This window comes from Teleopsis dalmanni, chromosome 1, assembly GCF_002237135.1.
Source record: "Teleopsis dalmanni isolate 2A chromosome 1, ASM223713v2, whole genome shotgun sequence".
NCBI lineage: Eukaryota > Metazoa > Arthropoda > Insecta > Diptera > Diopsidae > Teleopsis > Teleopsis dalmanni.
The window spans coordinates 144,054,179-144,075,142 of NC_051846.1; the positions used below are offsets into that span (position 1 = coordinate 144,054,179).

The 20,964-nt window shown below is 26.7% G+C and overlaps 1 protein-coding gene across 3 annotated transcripts in view; it reads left to right on the top strand.

The window, feature by feature from the left end:
• Positions 1–8,883: 8,883 nt before the first annotated feature.
• The window catches only part of LOC119669175 (integrin beta-PS-like), an 18,321-nt gene continuing 6,240 nt past the window's right edge, over positions 8,884–20,964 (top strand). The window contains exons 1-4 of one of the 3 annotated variants that reach the window (XM_038078981.1): positions 8,887–9,073; positions 14,851–15,399; positions 15,463–15,691; positions 18,685–18,769. In XM_038078981.1, the coding sequence (XP_037934909.1) occupies positions 14,901–15,399; positions 15,463–15,691; positions 18,685–18,769 (813 nt within the window). In that variant the 5' untranslated portion in view covers positions 8,887–9,073; positions 14,851–14,900. Of the gene's footprint in view, positions 9,074–14,679; positions 14,768–14,850; positions 15,400–15,462; positions 15,692–18,684; positions 18,770–20,964 lie in introns of those variants that run through there. The other 2 variants (XM_038078982.1, XM_038078983.1) reach the window with 2 other exon arrangements.

A 20,964-nucleotide genomic window follows, 5' to 3' on the forward strand; every position in this document is an offset into this window, starting at 1 on the left:
ATAACATTAAAACCATTGCTTTATCTCAGACTATTGCAATAACCATAAATTATTCTGAAACACAATTTTGTATTATTATTATTGTATTGTATGTTATTGTATTATTATTCACACCGTATGTATAATATTGAAACATAATAATCTAAGAGTAGTCGGAAAAGCAGCTTGTCAAATTTTTTTAAGGAAGTACTTTTTAGATAGCTTGTCAGGTGTTTATTGGTAAGAACAAAAGATCTGTTAAATTATCTAATTACCATTCAATGGAATAGTTTCAGTTTTTTCTTTTTATCTCTTAAGGTTTTTTGCGAGGAATGTGGTAGTAAGTAAAGTGGGTAAAATTTCGTTAGTTAGGGATAGCGGAAGGATATATGCTAACCTATCACAGGAACTAACTAACCAACGATGCCATTGATTACTTCTTCAATTAATCTCGCACTACAATATACAATAAAATAATATAATGTATGATATTCGAAGAAGAACTATATTTTAGATCATTTATAGACATTGTATTGTATTGGGCTAATTGATCAATTACTTTCAACTATTTTTGTAAATTAAAATTAATAAACACAATTTAAATGTTTTCACACTAATTTTTATTTTATTTTCAATAATTTGACTTTAATATAAAGTCGTTTTCAGGAAACTGAAGATACTGTTTGAAAATTTATTGGCATAAGGAGATTTACCAATATATATACATATATTTTACAAGCAGATAATGGTGTGATAGCTAATACTTTTAATCCTGTATGTATAAGATATTAATCTTAATACTTTAATAGAGTTTATACAATTAATACGAGTAGATATATAAATTGATTTTAAAATTTCTGCACTTATTTGTGATACTAATAAATGTTCTATTACTTATAGTTTTAAATCTAATGCATTTTATTTTAGTTTTATAACAAAAAGAACAAAAACTAACTATTAAAGCTAAGTGCGAGATTGGCTAAATTGAAACTTAATAGAGAAAAATACTTAATTGTGTCCATAAAGCATTAAATATTGAGCATATATATTGATAGTTGTTAGAGTGAATAAATTTTTTTGGTGTACATTTTTCATATAATTTATAATCTATTAGATTTCTTTTTTTTAATTTTAAAATTTTATTTGGAAGATGAACTGTAAGAGATATTTCAAGTTATATTGTTTAGAAACTACGAATGATTGCCGCTACTATTTTTTTGTTAATCAAGAATCATGAAAAAGGTTCCAAAGAGAATTTAATTCGTATCTCATGCAGCTCACGGTTGAAAAATAACAACAATTTATCATTTAAATACTATCTACGAGTGTTTGGATTTACTATCCTTCTATAGGTTAAGAACCAATGGAATGATATCAAATTGGAATGCTTCAGTGAGACTTTAACCAATTAAAACCATTTCTTACGAATAAATGGAAAAGATTTCCACTGCAGTGCGAAAATTTCATTTCAGTATTTAGGGAAGGAAGATGACTTAGGTAGCTCCCGTCTCATGTAGCTTTTTTCAGATAGAATTCCACTTTCCTCATGTTCACAACAACAACAACTTATCATTTAAATATTATCTACAAATTCCGGCCCTATACTCGATTAGTGGATACGGATACAAAGAAGATTATCTACGTATGATTGGATTTATGAATATTTTGTTAGTGAAGAACCATTGCAATGATCCAAAAGACGATTCAATTTGTATCTCAAACTTCCAAATTGCTCACGGTTACAACAACAACAATAACAAATCATTTAAATATTATAGTACAATATTATTTTTATTAAAAAGAAATATAAATTATATTATATTTCATATTGAAATTTCAAATTCAGTGCAGCACTCCCAACTGCTAAGGAATCATAATGTGAACTTCGTGACTGCAAATTGTTGTTGTTAGTGGAAACCAATTATTAATAGTTTAACATCTGAAAGTAAACAACTAATTTAACTAAATAAGACAACTGGCGAGGCAAGCAAACATACAGATATACATATAGACAGACAGACAGATAGACAGACAGAGGATCTGACCGACAGATAAACACATAGAATTATAAGTAATTTGTGCCGGACTGATATAATATCGATATTAACAGCAAGTAACTCTGGTAACTCTGCCTAATCAATAATTCCAGATAATTGCAATGGAATTACTTCAATTAGCAATTACCGCAACATTCGAAGGCATTGTTGGCCAAATAACAACAATAACAACAATAACAAACAATAGCAACAAATATACTGATTATTAACATTAATATAAGAAACAATTTGTGAAAATTGTGATTAGCGGCAGATATTGCCACATAATTTGTGTAATTTTTATGTTTTTTCCGTTTTTTTTGAAATTTTTTTTTATTTTAAGCAATTTTATATTTTACAACCCAAAAACCTTGTATTAACTTAAGGCAGCAGGCAGCTGGCAGCAGTCAGCAGTCAGGGAGGCGGGCAGTGACTGGCTGCGGCTGAGAAAACTGTTACTATTGTTGTTAATGGATTTTTTGTACAATATTTTATTGTTTTTTTATTTCGACTATAAAAAAAATTAATTTTTTGTAAATAAACAGTGAATGCATTAACGATAACACAACTAAAAATAGCGTCATCGTTATTAGTTGCAAGCAGCACGAAGCTGCACATATAATCCGCTCCAATCTGCTGCGATGCTGGTTTAACCCAGTTGGGAGGCAGTGTTGCAATGCACCAACAGGAATATTAACGAAATACAAGCCAACAACAACAACAACAACAACAGCAACAACAAAAAGTGGTACACAACTTTCGCTGACTAGGAATATCGGCTCAGCAGTAAAAGTTAATTACAATAACAAATTTCCAAAAGTATTTTGCCATTAATTATTTGTGTTACTGCTTAAAATTTTTTTTATTGAATTGCATTGCATTGAATGAAAAATGTTAAAATATCTTACCTCAACAAAAATGCCCAAAATTAAACTTCTGTAAAAAAATTCGTTGAAGAACGCAACAGAAGCGAATTTTATGACAAAGTGGCAGCAGCGGCAGTGCCCACTTGGCAGTTGTGTTTTTTTTTATTTTTATTTTTTTTTTTTTGAATTAAGTATTTTTATTTTTTTCTATTAGAACTAAATTTATTTTGGTGCATTTACATAGTGTAAAAGGTCTTTTGCGCTTCGCATTGCTTTACATAAAATTTATAAACCGAAAAAGAAAAAATTCAATGCTTTTCGTTAATAAGAAAAAATTTGCACTTTTTCCTTGCACTCTCCTCTTACTTTTCTTTCACATTTGCTTATTTGAAGAAATTTACACAATACACCATCTATATTTATCTTGTTTTCTATATCACTTTCAAAATATTCTTATATTTTCACTAAAAATCTATAAACACTTTTCGAAGTATCAATTTTTCTTATTGTATTGTAAATATACTTATAAAGTATTATTTTAATTCTTAAATTTTTACATTTGATTGCATCTCACCGCAAACACTCGACACACGACAACGACAGAAGAAAAACTTGTGACAATTCAACGCAAAACGAAAGAACAAAAGAAGCGAGAAGCGAAATGGTCGAAAAACTGAATATGTCAGCTTATATTTGAAGAGCAGCATTGCCAGCTCAAATATTTCACATATGTGTACTAAAAATGTATACAAATTTCTAACACGAACTATGTGTAATTACACGATAATATATGTTGAAGCTATATGAGCCAGTGCACTTGAACACTTTTACCCTTTATTAACTCGAGATATCTTCAAAACCCCTCTTTACGCCTCGACTGGATTATTGTTTATTACTTCATCGGACTAAGCAATAATTGACCTCAGATCTTCATACCCCCCGAGGAGCCTGTAACCATTCTGAGATTCAAAAACGCGGTGTTAGTAAGTCTGTAAATTTTCGCAAATATGCAAGAAATTTTATAATACTGTAATCACAAGAGATTTTTGTTTGTAATTTTAGCTGTCAAAAATTTTCATTTTGCATTGAAAGCAATAACAATTGAGAGCCAATATTACAAACATAACAGCTAAAATTAGTATAAGATATTTACAAGATGCATAGAAATATATAATAACTTGTATTCATTAAAATCCACTTTACAAAAATATTGTGAAGAGAGTAGTAGCTTGGAAATCAAATTCAAGATAATGTACATTTAAATTTATTTTGTAACGTTATAGCTATTTTTTACTGAATTCACATTAAAGTTTTGATTGTAATTTTAGCTATCAAAAATTTTGAATTGACATTCGAAATCAAAAAGCAAAAATATCGATTAACACAACGTATTGTAGTAATTTGATTGTGAGATTTATTATTTGTCCACACTTTTTAGCGACTTTCACAAAATATTTAACTTGTACATGTGATATACATATCAGACCAATACAGTTTTAACAAATAAATACTTTTGTTTCGTTTTGGCACAAAAATTTCATTTATTATTCAAAACTATTCACAATAGTACAACTTTGTACTTCACACAGTACTACGGTAAACTGTTCAAGTTGAAGTAAACTTGATTTTATGGAAATTACGATTCAAGTTTATTTTTAGTTGGCAAAATTTCCATACATGATTTGAGTTAGTTTTGCTATCGAAATCAAAAATAATTTGAAATAGCAGTTAAAATTACAATTAAAACTCTCGTGTGAATGCAGTATTAGTAAGCTTTAGCTGCACCATTCTATTCAAACAGTATAATTAAATAAAAATATATCGACAAGACAAAATTAACATAAAAATATATATTTATATTTAATATTTATTCTATAAATTTATCCTTTATCCTTAACCCAATTAGTTTTAAGATATTTTGTTAAAAATTTGCAGAACAATGGAAGACGAAACTGTAGAAAAACTAATCTTTCTAGTAAAAGAAAATTGGAATTTTTCAAATTCGCATTTCAAAAATATTAAAAAATAAGCACAAAGAGTTCAATTTTAGAATAATGTATATTGCTAAGTAATAATTCGGTGTATTTTTTTATAAAATTGATGTCATGTTTCTTGAACTCTGAGTTTTCCTCTATATACGATAACACAATGGACCAATAAGCCTAAGTGGATCCTCTAGGGATTGTCAGTATAACCTAACCTTCGTCATGTTTCCACTGCAGCTAAAACTACATATGTTAATGAAATTAAAATTTGGGCGTTTCCATTGGCATAAGCTAATTTGAGCATGTGAAATAGCATGTTTGTTTACATTTTATAATAAAACATGACAAATATTTTAAATTTTAATCATTTCCATGTGGGAAATTTATTTTAAAGGGTTGCATTTGACATTTTTCGCCTTAAGACTGTTGATTTATGCTGATGATTTATTAAGCTCATTTAGCTTTTGTATGGTAAATTATCATCATCAGCGGCGTTAATGAGTAAAACTGCCTAAATGAGATAAGTAAAAACATGGTATTATTTCATTAAACAAATAAATAATTGCCACTTTTTAGCAATTATTTATTTTTTGCTATTTACTTATTCGTTATATTTAAAATTTTTTATATTTATCTTTTTATATAAATATAAAAATTATATATAAATATATAAATTATATATAAATTATACATATTATAATATATATTTATATTATATATTTTATAGTTGTATTTTTAAGTGTATTTATATTTTATAGTTATCATTTTATATAAATTTTTTATGATCAATTTTATCAATATTGTGTTGTATTGAGCTAATACAACAATATAATAATTTAAATTATTGTTATAAATAAAAATTAGTAAAAACAACAAATCAAATCACCTGTTTTCAACCAAACAATATGACAATCATATTGTCTTTTGTTATTAGATTTTAGTTTTTAGAGATTTCTATCTGCAATCACACATGCATTTAACATTTTTTAATAAAATCCAAAGGAATTATTAAAACTGTAACATATTTTATTGTTATATTAAAGATGTACTAATTATGATAGAAGTAAATAATATTAAGAGCCTTCTACAAAGTAGCTGATAGCAAAATAATAGGATGTTCCAGCTTATTTTATCCGAATTATTACTTTAGAAAAGTTTAAGTACTTACACTTAAATTTTCAAACTAAGCAAACAGTGAAGCAAGTAGAAAAATAAAAAGCGTTTCAGATTTTTTTATATTGATTTTTAAATTAAATTTTTTAAAAAAAATTGTTTATTTTTTCATTTTAGATTTGAATTAATGAAATAAAATTATTTTAATTAAATTAAAATTAATTTAATTTCTTGTCTTTATTTCAAATTTTTTTTTAATTACAGCTTTATTTTATTTGTAAATATTTTTGATCAACAAGTATTTCTATTATAAGCTATGTAATATATCATTGCAAATACTTCGCAGTTGCTATTACTATTTTGTTTTTTGTTACAGTATTTTATATATCTTTATCTAGATCTTAAATTTTTCCATTTTAAAGTGAAATCGGACGAGATTTATTTGAAATCTGATTTGAGATGATTATTATTTTACTATACAACACTGCTTGTGTTAATATCGTAAATATTTTTACGATATTGGACAAATTAGAAATGTAATGTCAAACAATATTTTGTAGAAAACATTAAAGAATACCTTTCTTTGGTACTCTATGGTATATATTGAAAAGCAAATGATGTTGGGTGAAGCAAATATTTATAAAATTGGTATAATATTTTCATATATAAATTTATTTTATCTATTTTATTCATTAAATGAGATTGACTTTTCTGAAAGCCTTATAAAAAAAGTCCCTACGGAAAGAAGCTCTCTAATCATTTTATAACTCTAATTACTTTGGAATAGCTGGTTACAGTGGCTAAAATTGAAAAAGGTCAATAATAATAATAAATAATAATAGCCATATAATAAATTACTAGTATTTCTGGAACATATTTTTTTAAACACTATCTGTAAGTAAGTATTAAAATTACAATTTATAATAGCTCTGTTCCACGAGCTACTCGTAGTAACTTTAAGTAACACTGTATAGTAAATGAGAATATCTAAGAGAGTGTAACATCCCTGTGTAGCATTTTTTAAAAGCTACACAGACTTTACTCGTACTCGTACTTTTTTTACTCGTTTTCTATTGCAGAACATTCATAGTAATTAATTTATTCAATATACTTCAGTTGAAGTAATCGGACTAGAATAGTGTCACGTCGATATTTAAAAGGTGTTTTGTAAAATTGATCCTAAAATAAATATATTCAATTTATTTATTTTTAATACTTATATCTTCAATCGAAGTTAATTTTATTATTCATTATATATTAGCATTTAATATTTCTGATAAAATATGAAAACAAATTCAACACACGAAAATTTAGCAAATATAAAAATAAGCAAAACTTTAATTTGACAATCACTTTAAGTTTATGCAGAATTTACAACTCTGCCCATTTAGCACGATGACAGGATGTGCTTAAATATATAGTTTATTATTTTATGTCTGTTATCACGGGTAAAAAAAAACGGGTAAAAAATACCCGAAATTAAAATAGCAATATTGTACAATTTAAAATACATTTTGAAATATATTTTATGACACACACGGCACACGTCCTTGATCTACTCTGACCGGAATGCCATAAATGTAAGTAATATCTTACAGAGAAATATAGACCTCATGGTGGAATACTTCCAGAAATGGAAGATTAAAATTAACAGCGACAAAATCAAGGCTATATTCATAACACGAAAGAGATGGCAGCATCCTCCAGAAGTGAGCGTAGGTGGCACGAAGATACGAAGCATAAAATATCTAGGCGTCACTTTTGACAAACGGCTTAATTGGTATAAACATATGAAATCCAAACGGAATAGTTGTACTAAAATTCTACATCTCCTTAAGCCGCTGTTTAATAATAATCGCTTCAACCTCAAAAATAGAAAGTTATTATAACATATACTCAAATAATTAGGCCAGCACTATTGTACGGATGTGTAACATACAGCAAAGCCTCATATACGGCCATAAAGCAATTACAGATAGCACAAAATCTGGCTTAAAGAAGACTAATTAAGATTCCTTGGTATATTAAAACAACAGACATGCATAGAAATCAGAGAATCGACTCAGTGAAAAAATACATCAAGGACAGAGCCCTAAAACTATTCATAAAAGTTGATACGTTGCGCAACCCACCCTAACATACCTTAAGTCTACCTTAAGACGCACAGGAAGATATGCTGATCTACGGTCCGTCATCAGTTAGAAGATAAATAAATGATAATGATTCCAGTATAGTTAAAGTTTAGTGTGGGGCAGGGATAAGCCCCCCAGCCACAAAAGAGTTAAAGTGCGCAATAGCATTAACTCAAATCACAACAACAACAACAATATATATGGCTCGTATATGTATGGCAAAAAACAGCAAGTTACTGGCCTATACTGGCCGAAATGTACGCAAAACAAAAACACTATTTTCTCTACCTCGGCCAGTAAAAAAAAGTGTTGCCAACGCAATAAACGAACTATTGTAAACCTTCATTGAAAATTCTAACGAATATTGCAATCATATGTCAAAAATTATATGTAAATAAAAATTCAAACAAAATTCAAAAATTTCATAAATTAGAAAATTGGAATAAAAGTAAAATTTCAGTGTTTTATTTTGAAATTTTCAACATTTTACTATTCGTTTTAATTTTGTATTCAATTTAATTTTCAATTTATGTTAATTATTTATTTTTATACGCAATGTAATTTGCTTGCATTATGCTAGTTTTGCTATTTGTCAAAACATAACACTTGACAGTTTGCAACAGAGATGCCAAATGCTCGCTTAGTGAATATAGGCCAGCATGCATTTTTTTGCCATACTTGCGAGCCATACTTCAGAAACTCACACCTTACAGTTTCTATACATTATTTCTTACCTTTAAAATGCAACTCTGCGTGTATGGCAGCATAAAATTGAACATTCCATTTGGTATTTTTTCAGACTGTTTTTAACTTTTGTACGAGGAAGGTGGTGAAGTCGAAGTCGAAATCGAAATCGAGAGAAACAAAGACATCGTATACATTACGCCCTGATGGAATAAAATTTAGTTAAATAATATTTAAATTTAATAAAAATAGTAGAGTGTTTAATATAAAACGAAAGTGTAAGTGAAAAATTTTATTGCGAAAGTGAAAATTACGTAAGAACATTGGTTTTTGCTAGAAAAATGTGCAAATAAAAAATTTTATAGAATAAAAAAAGATGATTTCATCTTTGGCATAAAGAAAAATATTAAGTGATTACGAAAATTGTTTAAAGAATGAATAATTGAATGAAAAGAAGTTATTTGAATGAAAGCGAGTAAAATTGCAAACATAAATAAGCGTAAATATGAAAATTAAATTGTGTTTAAACTGAAGGAAATTGCAAAAAGTCGAGACTCCGCTGGCCAATGAGGCAACACACAGAACTGGTTAGAACGCCCACATCGGTGTATGGACTCGTTCGGAGACGCGGAGGCAGTGTTTATAAGCATAATTTTATCAATCTGTTTTCTATTTATTTGGATTTCTATGCTGCAGATGTCGAAGCGATCTTTTTTTGGCTTCTATTTATTTTTCGTATCTCTCAGAGGTGTTTGATGTTGTTTTTAGTTGCTTCGTTGCAAATGCGTGGGGTTAAAGACTATTTTTTATATATGAACATTAGTTTCTTTGTTTTTTTTTTTTTTGATTTTAGGGCATATAAATGATCTAGTACAGTTTGATTTTTAAATTATAATTGCAATGAGTTTTGAAAGTGTAAAAAGTATAAGAGCAGCAGAGTATTGATCTCAAGTGGCATAAGTATGAGCCATAAATATGGCATAGCAAAGTTGGTTGAGAGTTAATATTGCGATTAGTCATTGGCGCGATGTCATGTCAATTAAATCGAAGTTGTTTGGATTCATTCAATTTCCTAGAAAAGAATGTGTATGTTAGCTTTCTAAGATGACGTTTTTCGCTTCACTTAAGGATAAGATAACAATTGGATTATTAATTTTCACGAAAATTTCAATATTCAATATTTTCTTTGCTTTGTTATTTTTAAATACTTTATCATTTTATTTAGTAATTATAAAAAAATCTCAAAATCAGAATGCTTTGGTTTCAACTACAATTTTATTGTCCATAATTAGAATTACACCAAAAAAAGGCATTAACCTATTTTTCCTGAAGATTCTAGTGTGTTGACTTACCTGTTTCTGCTCTTGTTTATATAAAAGTACATGACGTCATATCTGGAAATGCTAGATGTTGATGATAATAACAACTAACATTTACTAAAACTTCTAGCATAAATGAGGGTACATGATAAACAACGTAGAATAGATTTAAAATCCAAATTAAATATTTACGGCAACTACTACATTTATGAAAACCTATTCACACGACAGGAATTAACATTCCTATAAATCTAAATCAAGTTTTGAAATACCTTTCCGAAAACGATTTTCGTTTTTTATTTTTCTTTTAAATTTAAAATTTCTGTTTAAGAACATCAGTATTTTCCTTTGAATTTATAAATCTTTATTTGTGGGGTTTCCTCCGAGTGTTGATTGTCGCTTACATTTAGTAAAAATGTCGTGTGAATGCTGATTTAGAGCTAGGTATTTAGATTAAATTTTGCCGTGTGCATGTGTAAAGAGGCTATAAAGAAAACTTTACGCTTCTTTTTCTTTACGTTATGACACTAGTAAAATATGCTTCTTTGCATGAATCTAGATCATAATACTCTAGGGTAATTTTTTAACTAGAGATTTGCTTTTAGTATAGTTTTCATTTTCGTTTCGTTTCTTTACGGTAATTTTTTCACCCAAGATTAAGGTAAACACAAGAGCTTTATTTATAACACTCTAGATATTTTGTCAGATTAACAAATTCACTCTTAAATCAACAGCTGTTTTATGTTAATTGGCAATTTGTTTTGTTTTTGGCCTTTTTAATATTTATAAATTAAATTAAAAGCATATAACAAAAAAAGCTAAAAATAAATGAATTAATAAAATAAACGGTACTGATTTGCCAGCATATGTGTAACTCAAATAATATTGGGATTACACTTAACTTATTTGATTGGGTCACAAATTCGAGCGAAATATAAGAGATCGAGAGCAAAACTAGATTTGCCAATCGAAAGCGACAAACGTTTTGCCGTGTGAATGCGAGGAAACACTGTTAGTATAACTTATGGGGAAGTTCTGACCATAATTATCAAATGTTATATATTCAAGCTGATCTTATAAGAACAGAATTTTGTTTCGATAACACAAGCCCTATCTCAACCATTGTTAAATTAAACTTTATATGACAACTATTTATTTGGATCGTTCGCAGTAGAAAGGGTAAACTAGTTTAAATAAATAGTATTCTATTTAATTGGAATTAGTTTACCTCATTCAATTCTTATTATAAGTTGAAAGAAATTTCATGATTTTAATACAAAATATTCATTGGATCAAATGATATAAAAAAAACAAATAGTTTATGATGTGTTCAAAGAATCTAAACTCGATTAAGAGTTTACAGACTTTACAAAATAACATGAAGACACAAAAAATATGATTTTCATACAGTTTGCTATCTTCGATCACATAACAGTTCCTGTTACCACATTCTTTAAAAATATCCTGTTATTATTCCATTCGAATATACAGGTTCGATTCTTATTAGTGTATCACACTATCCATATTAGAACATCAAACTTCTTTTTGTAACCATCTTTATGCAAATGTTTTAAAACCGTATTGTGGTTGAACTTTGGGACCTTAAGGAGGTCTAGATTGTATATATGCCGGTAGTTTTGAACTGTATCCATAATTCCATTGACTATTTTGTTGATTAGTTGATAGACTATTCAGAGAATGTAAACGATTGTACCTGGCAGTCAATAGACTTCTTTGAACATAACAGTTATAACTATTTTTATATTGCTGCACCATATTCTGTTCTTAATCAAGACAATATTCTGAAATAGATCTAATTTTTCTAAATTTTATTATGCTTTGCAATAACTGATACTAGAAAGCATCAATTTCACTCTACCAGTTGTTAGCTAGACAAAAAAAAAATAACAGCTGGATTTAAATTGCAGTTCCAAAGCTATTGCATTCATAAAATAAACAAAAAAAAACAATTATAAATATCTTATGTCCAACGTAATAGAATTAATTAGTCATAAGTTCTTAGGTTCTCCTATAATGGAATTTTTATTACTTTATTTGTTTTGAGTTTACTCATTTTTATTATTTATTTATTATTTAATGGCTATTATTGTAAACTTTTAAAATAACAAACCGTTTATATAGTTTTTACATATATTTAATTATTATTTATATAGTCCTTTATATATATGTTGCCAACTTCTGATGTTTCCTGACATATTTATCAAGGCAAGATTATTGAACAACTCATCTTACTATTATGGAATTAGAATTATTTGTAGTGGAAAAATTTATTACATTATTTTCCTTGATAATCAAATTCAATTTCTCTGATTGTTGATATATTTTTACCTCAGTTATCTGATGATTATCTACCTATCTATCCGTTTCTATATTAGCATTTACTATAACATCTAATAATGTAGATTACAGCAGTTTCTTATAGGATGTGAGATTAAGAATTGAAATTAACATAATAAAAATAATGGATCCTTTTTTTCCACCGATCTTACAGAACTGTCATTCTTAAAATGGGGGACATACCAATGATTATTAACTTGTTAGCTTAGTTCAATTTTTTACATAAATGGAGGATCGTACCTATTCTATTTTATGTTGTTTTATTACTTAAATGGAGAAGTCGTAGCTATTCTCTTTGATATTGTCTGCGTGTCAATTAGATACCAAAAATTAGATTTTGGTAGTTCTCTTTATCTGGTGTATAAGCAACGTTTTAACCTAAGTCGACTATTTATGGGATACCATATCATACTTGAATATGAGATTGAAACGAATAATATTATTTTTTAACATTAAATATGTTTATTTGGAGCTGTAATTTCTAAGCTTAATAGTATGTTTCCACTGGCTTCATTAAACCAGTTAAGTTACTTGAGATTGCTTGAATTACTTGAATCTTAAGTCAGTTAACCTATCTAACGAAGCTAGTGGAAACGTCATATATTATTTTATTCTTCTTCAATGTTTTATTTTAAATGCTATTAGACAGCACTAAAGCTTTGATCATTTATTAGGTTCTGATTTTATGGAAATTGACATGAATTAAATGGAATAGAACAATTTGCTTGTGGTATGAAATTTTGTATTATTGACTTTGAAATAATTTATAGGAGTACAATCAGAGAATTACATATTAAATCAACTCATTTTCCAAACAGTAAGGTTATTAATGTTAAGTTATGTTAAGCCTTTTCCGAGTTAGTACATCTAGACACTTTTACTCTATGATAGCTGGGGGAATTCTGTAGAGTCCCACCCATCTCACTGAATAATTTGAGTATTCCTGATAATCTTCGTGATTATTCAATGATTAATCTAAAATCTGCGTACCGCCCCGTGCGGTTAGTGATTACTCTGAGATTAAATAGTGCTAAGTCGGTTTTCGCATATAGCTTCAGAGCTCTGTTCCTTATGTATTTTTTGACCGGATCTATTTTAAGGTCTTTTAGTATACAAACAGTAAGGTATGAAATTAAAAGCTTGTAGTTAAGTTTCTTATATTGAGGTTTTTTCGAGTTAGTGCAACTGGGCTCTTTTACTCTTTCTTAACTGGGGGGGTTTCTACAGAGTCTCTGTCATATATTTGACTAATTTATGCATGTCTCACAAGCTTCGCTGTTTATTCAATGATTGATCTAAGATCTACATACCGCCCTGTACGGCTAGTGTCTACTCTGAGATTAGATAGTGCTATGTTAAGTTTCGTTAATACTATATGTTTTCCATATTATTTCATAGAGCATACCATACCGTATATGTGAGACTATACCCTATGTATGTTCCCCACCGTAGCTAATAGATTTTAACTTGAACGAACCATTGGTGATATATTTTCATATATAAGAATTTTTCATTTACATTTTTGTTGAAAATTTGGTAAAATTTCTGGTGGTTGGTGCACTACGGACTCACGTCCCCTGCAATTGCTTATGTACGTAATCCATGTGTGTCGATGAATCTCCCACCTTGAGTTGTCGTAATTATGTACACACGTATTCCGTCATTTCCTTACGTTTTCGTTGTTTTATTTTTAATTTATTAATTTTTGCTCTCGGTCACTTCTCATGCGGATGAGTCATTTTTGAAGTGATTTGATTCATTCGAAATCTTGGTGATTGTGTATGAAAACACATTGGCGTATCTGTGAGTTGCTTTGTTGTTGCTGTTATTTCGATATTATTATAATTCTTTTTTTCAATCTTAATTTTTTTATTGAATTTATTAATATTTTGTTATGTTATGTTATGTGTCCCCAATCCGCGCATCTCTCACCTGCTCCAACTACGCCAAATGTATTTGGTTATTGGCTTGAATTTTTCTTGATTAAATTTACTTCAATTTAACTGCTATGAGTATTTAGTTAATATGTTTTATCGTAATATTTTGCATTTTTAGTATTTTTACTTTGTGGTTTTATCAGTGTTTGTTTAGCAAACGTCAAGTCAAGTAGGTTCGCTTCGGTGACATAAAACTTATTTAAAGCATTTTTCGCTTTCAGCGTGGAGCTTATCTCGTTTGCCTGGCCTAGCCTACGATGAATTATTTACCGGTTGTTGATAAAATACAAATTGTTTAAAATAAAAATTTATTTAAAACAATTAATTTTATTGTTGGTCAACGTATTGAATTACTTACGTAATTTTTTCTGACTTTTTTAATTATTTTTATTTTTTTCATTTAAATTGCATTTTATTAATTTAACACCGTTTCTATTGCAGCATTATTAATCAGTTACACAAGCAAATCAGTTACACACAACCAAACAAATATGTTTTCCAAACAGCGCTTCCTGGCCGAGGTGGTGCTGCTCTTCATCGCCTGCAGTTGCGTTTTTTCCGTTGAGGCTCAATTAGCCGACAAAACACAGAATCCTTGCGTCAATAAGCGCACGTGCCATGAATGCATACAAACACAAAGCTGTGCTTGGTGCATGCAACCCGACCATGGTGACAAACCACGCTGCTTCGATCATAGTTACTCAAATATCTGTCCGGAACAATATATTTGGTATCCGAAAACAGAAGAGCAATTCATTATAAACCGTGAACTTACACGTGGTGGTGCGGCGCGTGCTGCCGGTGGGCAAATGATGTATGGTGGTTCTTATGCAGCCAATTCCTCATACAGCAGTTCTAGTTCGGGTTCATACGGTGCTGCTTATGGTGGCGGAGCAAGTGGTTTTGCTGCTGGCTCTGCATCTAGTGCTGCAGCAGGCAGCGACATTGTACAAATTAGTCCACAACGTGTGAGCTTAAAGTTGCGCATAAGTATGTATATACATAATTTAATATATAATATTGTATAATATATTATTTGAAATTGTTTTTTAGACGAAGTGTATCCCTTGAGCTTCCGTTACTCACAAGCAGAAGATTATCCAGTTGATCTTTATTATTTGATGGACTTGTCAAAATCCATGGAGGATGACAAAAATAAATTGTCAGCATTGGGTGATTTGTTGTCGGAGACTATGCGTAATATAACATCCAATTTCCGTTTGGGTTTTGGCTCATTCGTTGATAAGGTGCTGATGCCTTACGTTTCTACAATTCCAAAGAAGTGAGTAATTATTTTTAGTTAATGTGAAAAAATTATTATAAAACTGTAAACAACAAAAGCTCATATTATTATACAGTATATCACATTAAACTTATGTATAAATTGTTTATAAATGAGAAATGTATATATAAAATAAAAATATACAACAGAACAGTATAGAAAAGCATACAACAATAATTATAAAATTTGATTAAGTTTGGTTTATAAGCTGGTTTTGAAAATAGTAATCTGCTGTGGTGTCTGGACTTCTGCGAATAATAAAAATCTTTGAGTTTAAATAGCAAAGCTGTGTGCAATATTTGGCAGCCTCAGCGACTTTCTTCAGGCTCAAAGTTTTAAGCCTGGCACTAGCAGTTCATAAAACTGTGTATGGGCTAATAAGCCCACAAAAGTTATTTGCGAAGACCAATAATAATGAGTAATTGACTATACTGAAAACAGTTGTATGATCAATCAATAAATTCAGTTAATAAAAAATAAAAATTTTTGTTGTTGCAATTCGTTACTGTTTTGTTTAAAAATAGTTTGTTTCATCATATTTTAATTGAAAACAAAAATTAAATTTTGAAATGTTGTATTTTACATATTTTATTTATATATTATTTATATATTTTTATATTTTATTTACATACTTTTATATTTTTTTTGTGTTTTATATATATATATATATATATTTATTTATTTTTTATTTATTTATTTATTGTGTATTATATATACATTTTTAAATATGATATATATTTTTTTAAACACTTTTATACTTTTTGTATATTTTATTAAATTATTATTAATTAATATAACATTAAAATATAACTTGAATGTTCATTATATATATAGTTACTAGGATGTTGTAATAAAGATATTATTTATTTATTTACTGTATTGTCGAATATAGATCAATTACTATAGCGTAAATATGTATTAGTTTTATATATATTTTATTATATTATGATTAATATACGTTTAAAATATAAGTTTATATAAAATTTATAGTAAATATAGATACATTTGCTTAGTGTGTTGTAATATATTTATTATTTATTTATTTATTATTTATTTATTTATTATTTATTTATTTATTATTTATTTATTTATTATTTATTTATTTATTATTTATTTAATTTATTATTTATTTATTTATTATTTATTATTTATTTATTTATTTTATGTATTACCTAATATTTAAATATAGTCCCAAAAACTTTTGTTTACATTTTTGTTTATAGCTTTTATTATATTATTATTAATTATTATAAGATAAAAATATGACTGCGAAGTTCATAGTATATATAGATGTATTTGTTAATTATGTATGTTGTTGTAATGTAAATATTTATTTATTTAATGTATTTTCTAATATTTAAATATGACGGAAGGAATTTTTGTTTAATGTTTTGATAAATTATTATAGAGTGCAATAATGTATTAAACATATGAAAGAGAGTCTGTTATTCAATGTCCAGCAACTCTTAGGCTTACATTATAGTACAAGGATATTAGTGAAGAAATATTTATTATTATCTGAATGCCGCAAACATATTTCTATTAGTGCTATTAAAATTTTTTTATTTATAATTTCTTTTAGTTAAAAGATTTTATAACTTCTAAATATGTAAAATGAATTATAATAATTTTATTATTTATTATTTTTTTACTATGTTTTTTTAATTATATACTACTCATTTTTTCATAATTTTTTTTCATTATATTTATATTTATTAGATGTATATTTATATTTATTAGATATATTTATTAGATATTTATATTTATAATATTAATATTTATTGTATTATATTTATATATTTTATATTTATATATATTATATTTATATTTATTATATTTATAATATTAATATTTATTATATTATTAGATAATATTTATATTATTAGATATAGTATTTATATTTATTAGAATATATTTTATATTTATTAGATATATATTTACTATTTAATTATTATGTTTATATATTAATATTTATGGTATTGTTTATTTTTTATATTTATATATATATTTTTATTTATTATATATATTATGATATTATTATATTTTATATTTATTTATTGTATTTATTAAAATTTTATACTTAATATATTAAATTTATATTTATTTAGATATATATTATATTTATACTTATATTTATAAAATCAATATTTATTGTATTATATTTATATTTTTTATATTTATATGTATTATATTTAAATTTATTATATCTTTATTCATTACATTTATATTTTTTATATTTATAATGTATTTATAATAATATTATTATATTGAAAAAATATGTATTGCATGTATAAATATAGTTTAATGTAGAAAAATGGAAAATTGAGTTACAGGACTTACTGCAAAAATGAAATATGTTTTGCATTTCTACATTAACAAAATTGTTAATAAAAACACTTAAGTATTATAAATCGGGTTTTAATATTATTATACTTAAAATTTAACTAAGTATTAAAAAATTTAATTTAATCCGTAATATATAAATAATTTTTTAAGAATTAACTTTAAACTAAATGATAAACCTAAATATATTCTTAGGTTAGCTTTTTATGGAGATAATATTTTACATTTATTTGTAGTATTCTTACTAAGAAATCATTTAACTTTATTAATTCCGACTTATTTGATATTCTATTTTATTTTATTAAAAGCTAATCAAATTATTTGTATTAAATATGAAATAAAATTTTAATTAGTATATACATTTTATGTAGGCAGTCCAATTTAGCTTGCACTTAATTAACTTTTCTTTTTAACTTTATTTAAATGAGTTAAATATTTAACCAATTAAGATTGAAAATTTTATATTCTATTAATTTATTTAATAATTTACAATAATTTTACGCCTATTAATACAAGTTGTTTGCATTGTTTTTTTTTCTTATGTTAAAAAAAAATTTAATATGAACTAACAAAAAAATTTTCAACAACAACAACAAAAACACCATCAACAATACCACAACTTTAAAAAATAACAACTATAACAATAATAGACTTTTACATCCATGTGACGGCTGTGAGGCTCCTTATGGTTATCGCAATCACATGCCTCTGAGTACAGATACATCCACTTTTACTGTAAGATTTTCTTTAATTTAAAACTTTAAAAGTTAATTTATTAATTTTAAAACATGTCCACATACAACACATTTTGTTCATTTTACTTGAAATAATTGTTTTTAATTCTGCACTTTGTTTCTGTTATATATGATTTTGTTATATTCTTCGTATATTGCATTATTTCTTATACATAATCTCCTCTCTGCACTTTGGCATTTGGCATAGTTGAATGTTCTGTAGTTTCATTTGTGGGAACGTTTTTAAAAAAGGTTCTATGATTATGCTTTATCTGTCAATTTTCTATCTTAGTTGCACTTCTTTAAGTTTTTTGTTTTTATTTTATTTAAATTTAATTTTTATTTTATTTAAATTTTATTTTTATGTTTATGTTAATTATGTTTTAAAAATACTTCACCATTCAAAAATAACTTTTTCGGTTATTAAATTATATGACATTATAAAATAAGTATAATAAAAATGTTTTCATTTATTTTTAACTTTTTTTATATAACATTCAGTTATATATATATCAGTTATTTTTTAACATATTAAAGAAATTTTTATAGCTTTCAAAAAATGAAAAATAACTAACAGTGTTATCTAGTCAAACAAATAAAGTGATATAGCAAATAGCGAAACTAGCAAAAACAGTAAAAACGTGCTAAAAACATGAGCACAATGGAATATATTAAACTATAGTCAGCCATGACCCACCTATAATAAAAATAAATCTTCGGAACTCATCAAAAGAGACCGCGTGAACACTGCAAGGCTTACTGCAGTTCTTTCTGGTCACGCAGAAAAACTGCGTATTCCCTATAACCCTAACTGCAGAAGTTGTGGAAACCGGCCAGAAGATATAGGTTTGTAGGGTTACCCTACTTAATTTAATTCTTTGTTTATTAATCAAAGCAAGAAATAATTACTTAATTTTATGTGTTGAAATTACACGTGTCTGTTGTTTTATTCTTAGTTTTCCCAAACCGTAAAAAGAATGACAACCTTATTTTTACTCAATAAAAATATTATTAGTTTTTAAAAATTTTCTTTTATGGCCAACTCATCTTATTTTCAATAATTTACTTGTCCGAGTTTGCATGGCCAACTTATCATTTTAAACATTAATGTGAATATGCAACCGCCACAGGTTCTTAGGAAAACACATCTTTGATAGTTTATCAGACTGCTCAACGGTGAAGATGAAAGATCTATTAAATTAACTAAATTCAGCGAGATGGATTTAGTCTCTACTCTCCTATACTAGGGTTCTTCCGAGGAATGCGGTAACAAAACGGCGAAAAATCGCTAATTGAGTTGCATGGAAGTTATCTAATGGCCTGCCACTGCAACCAACTATAGTCAGATAGAGTTGTATCAAAATTCGATCATATTGTATGTATATCATCTATATGTAGAATTTGAAAGGGTTTTAAAAGGATCATCTACATGCCGAAATTATAATGGTTTTTGTTAAATAGCATAACCAGCTATTTATGAAGTAATTTGTACTTGCATGTAACATAGATATATATACATATAACCCTGTAAGCAGTGATATTTTCTCTCCTTGTTATATCCGTTAATTCCTACCAATCTATAACATATATAGATAGTTATCGCAATCAGATTGATACCATCGCCAATTAACAGTTCTTCAATGTAGTTAGTATCTTTTTCGAGGCTCTCATCAGTACTGCAATTCGGTTCTCAAAGGATTATCATATTTCTGTTTGACAAGTCCGCGAAACCCTATATTTTATGAATATAGGGGATGAATATGTTATATGGCTAAATGGAAATGATACATTTTAAATATTAGAATTTTTTTTCTTTAGTTGTTAAAATAAAAATAAATAAAAACATTTATTATTCTGTATATTGCAGTAATTGGTCAATTGAGTTAAAGTTTTGTTAAAAATAAAAATAAAATGAAAATGACTTAAATTATTTTACACCTATTTTTATTATTTTAAACGTGGTGTATTTTATTATTGTACACTATAAAAAAATTGGTGTAAAATAACACAATATAATATAATTTTAGTATTACTTTACACTTTAATAATTATAATAATTTTTAGTGTGAAATAATTTGTTGTTTTTATTTAATTTTTATTTTTAATAAAAGCTTTACACATATATAATAATATATTATATTATATTATAATTATAATGTATTATATAATAATTATAATTATTATATATTAATATAA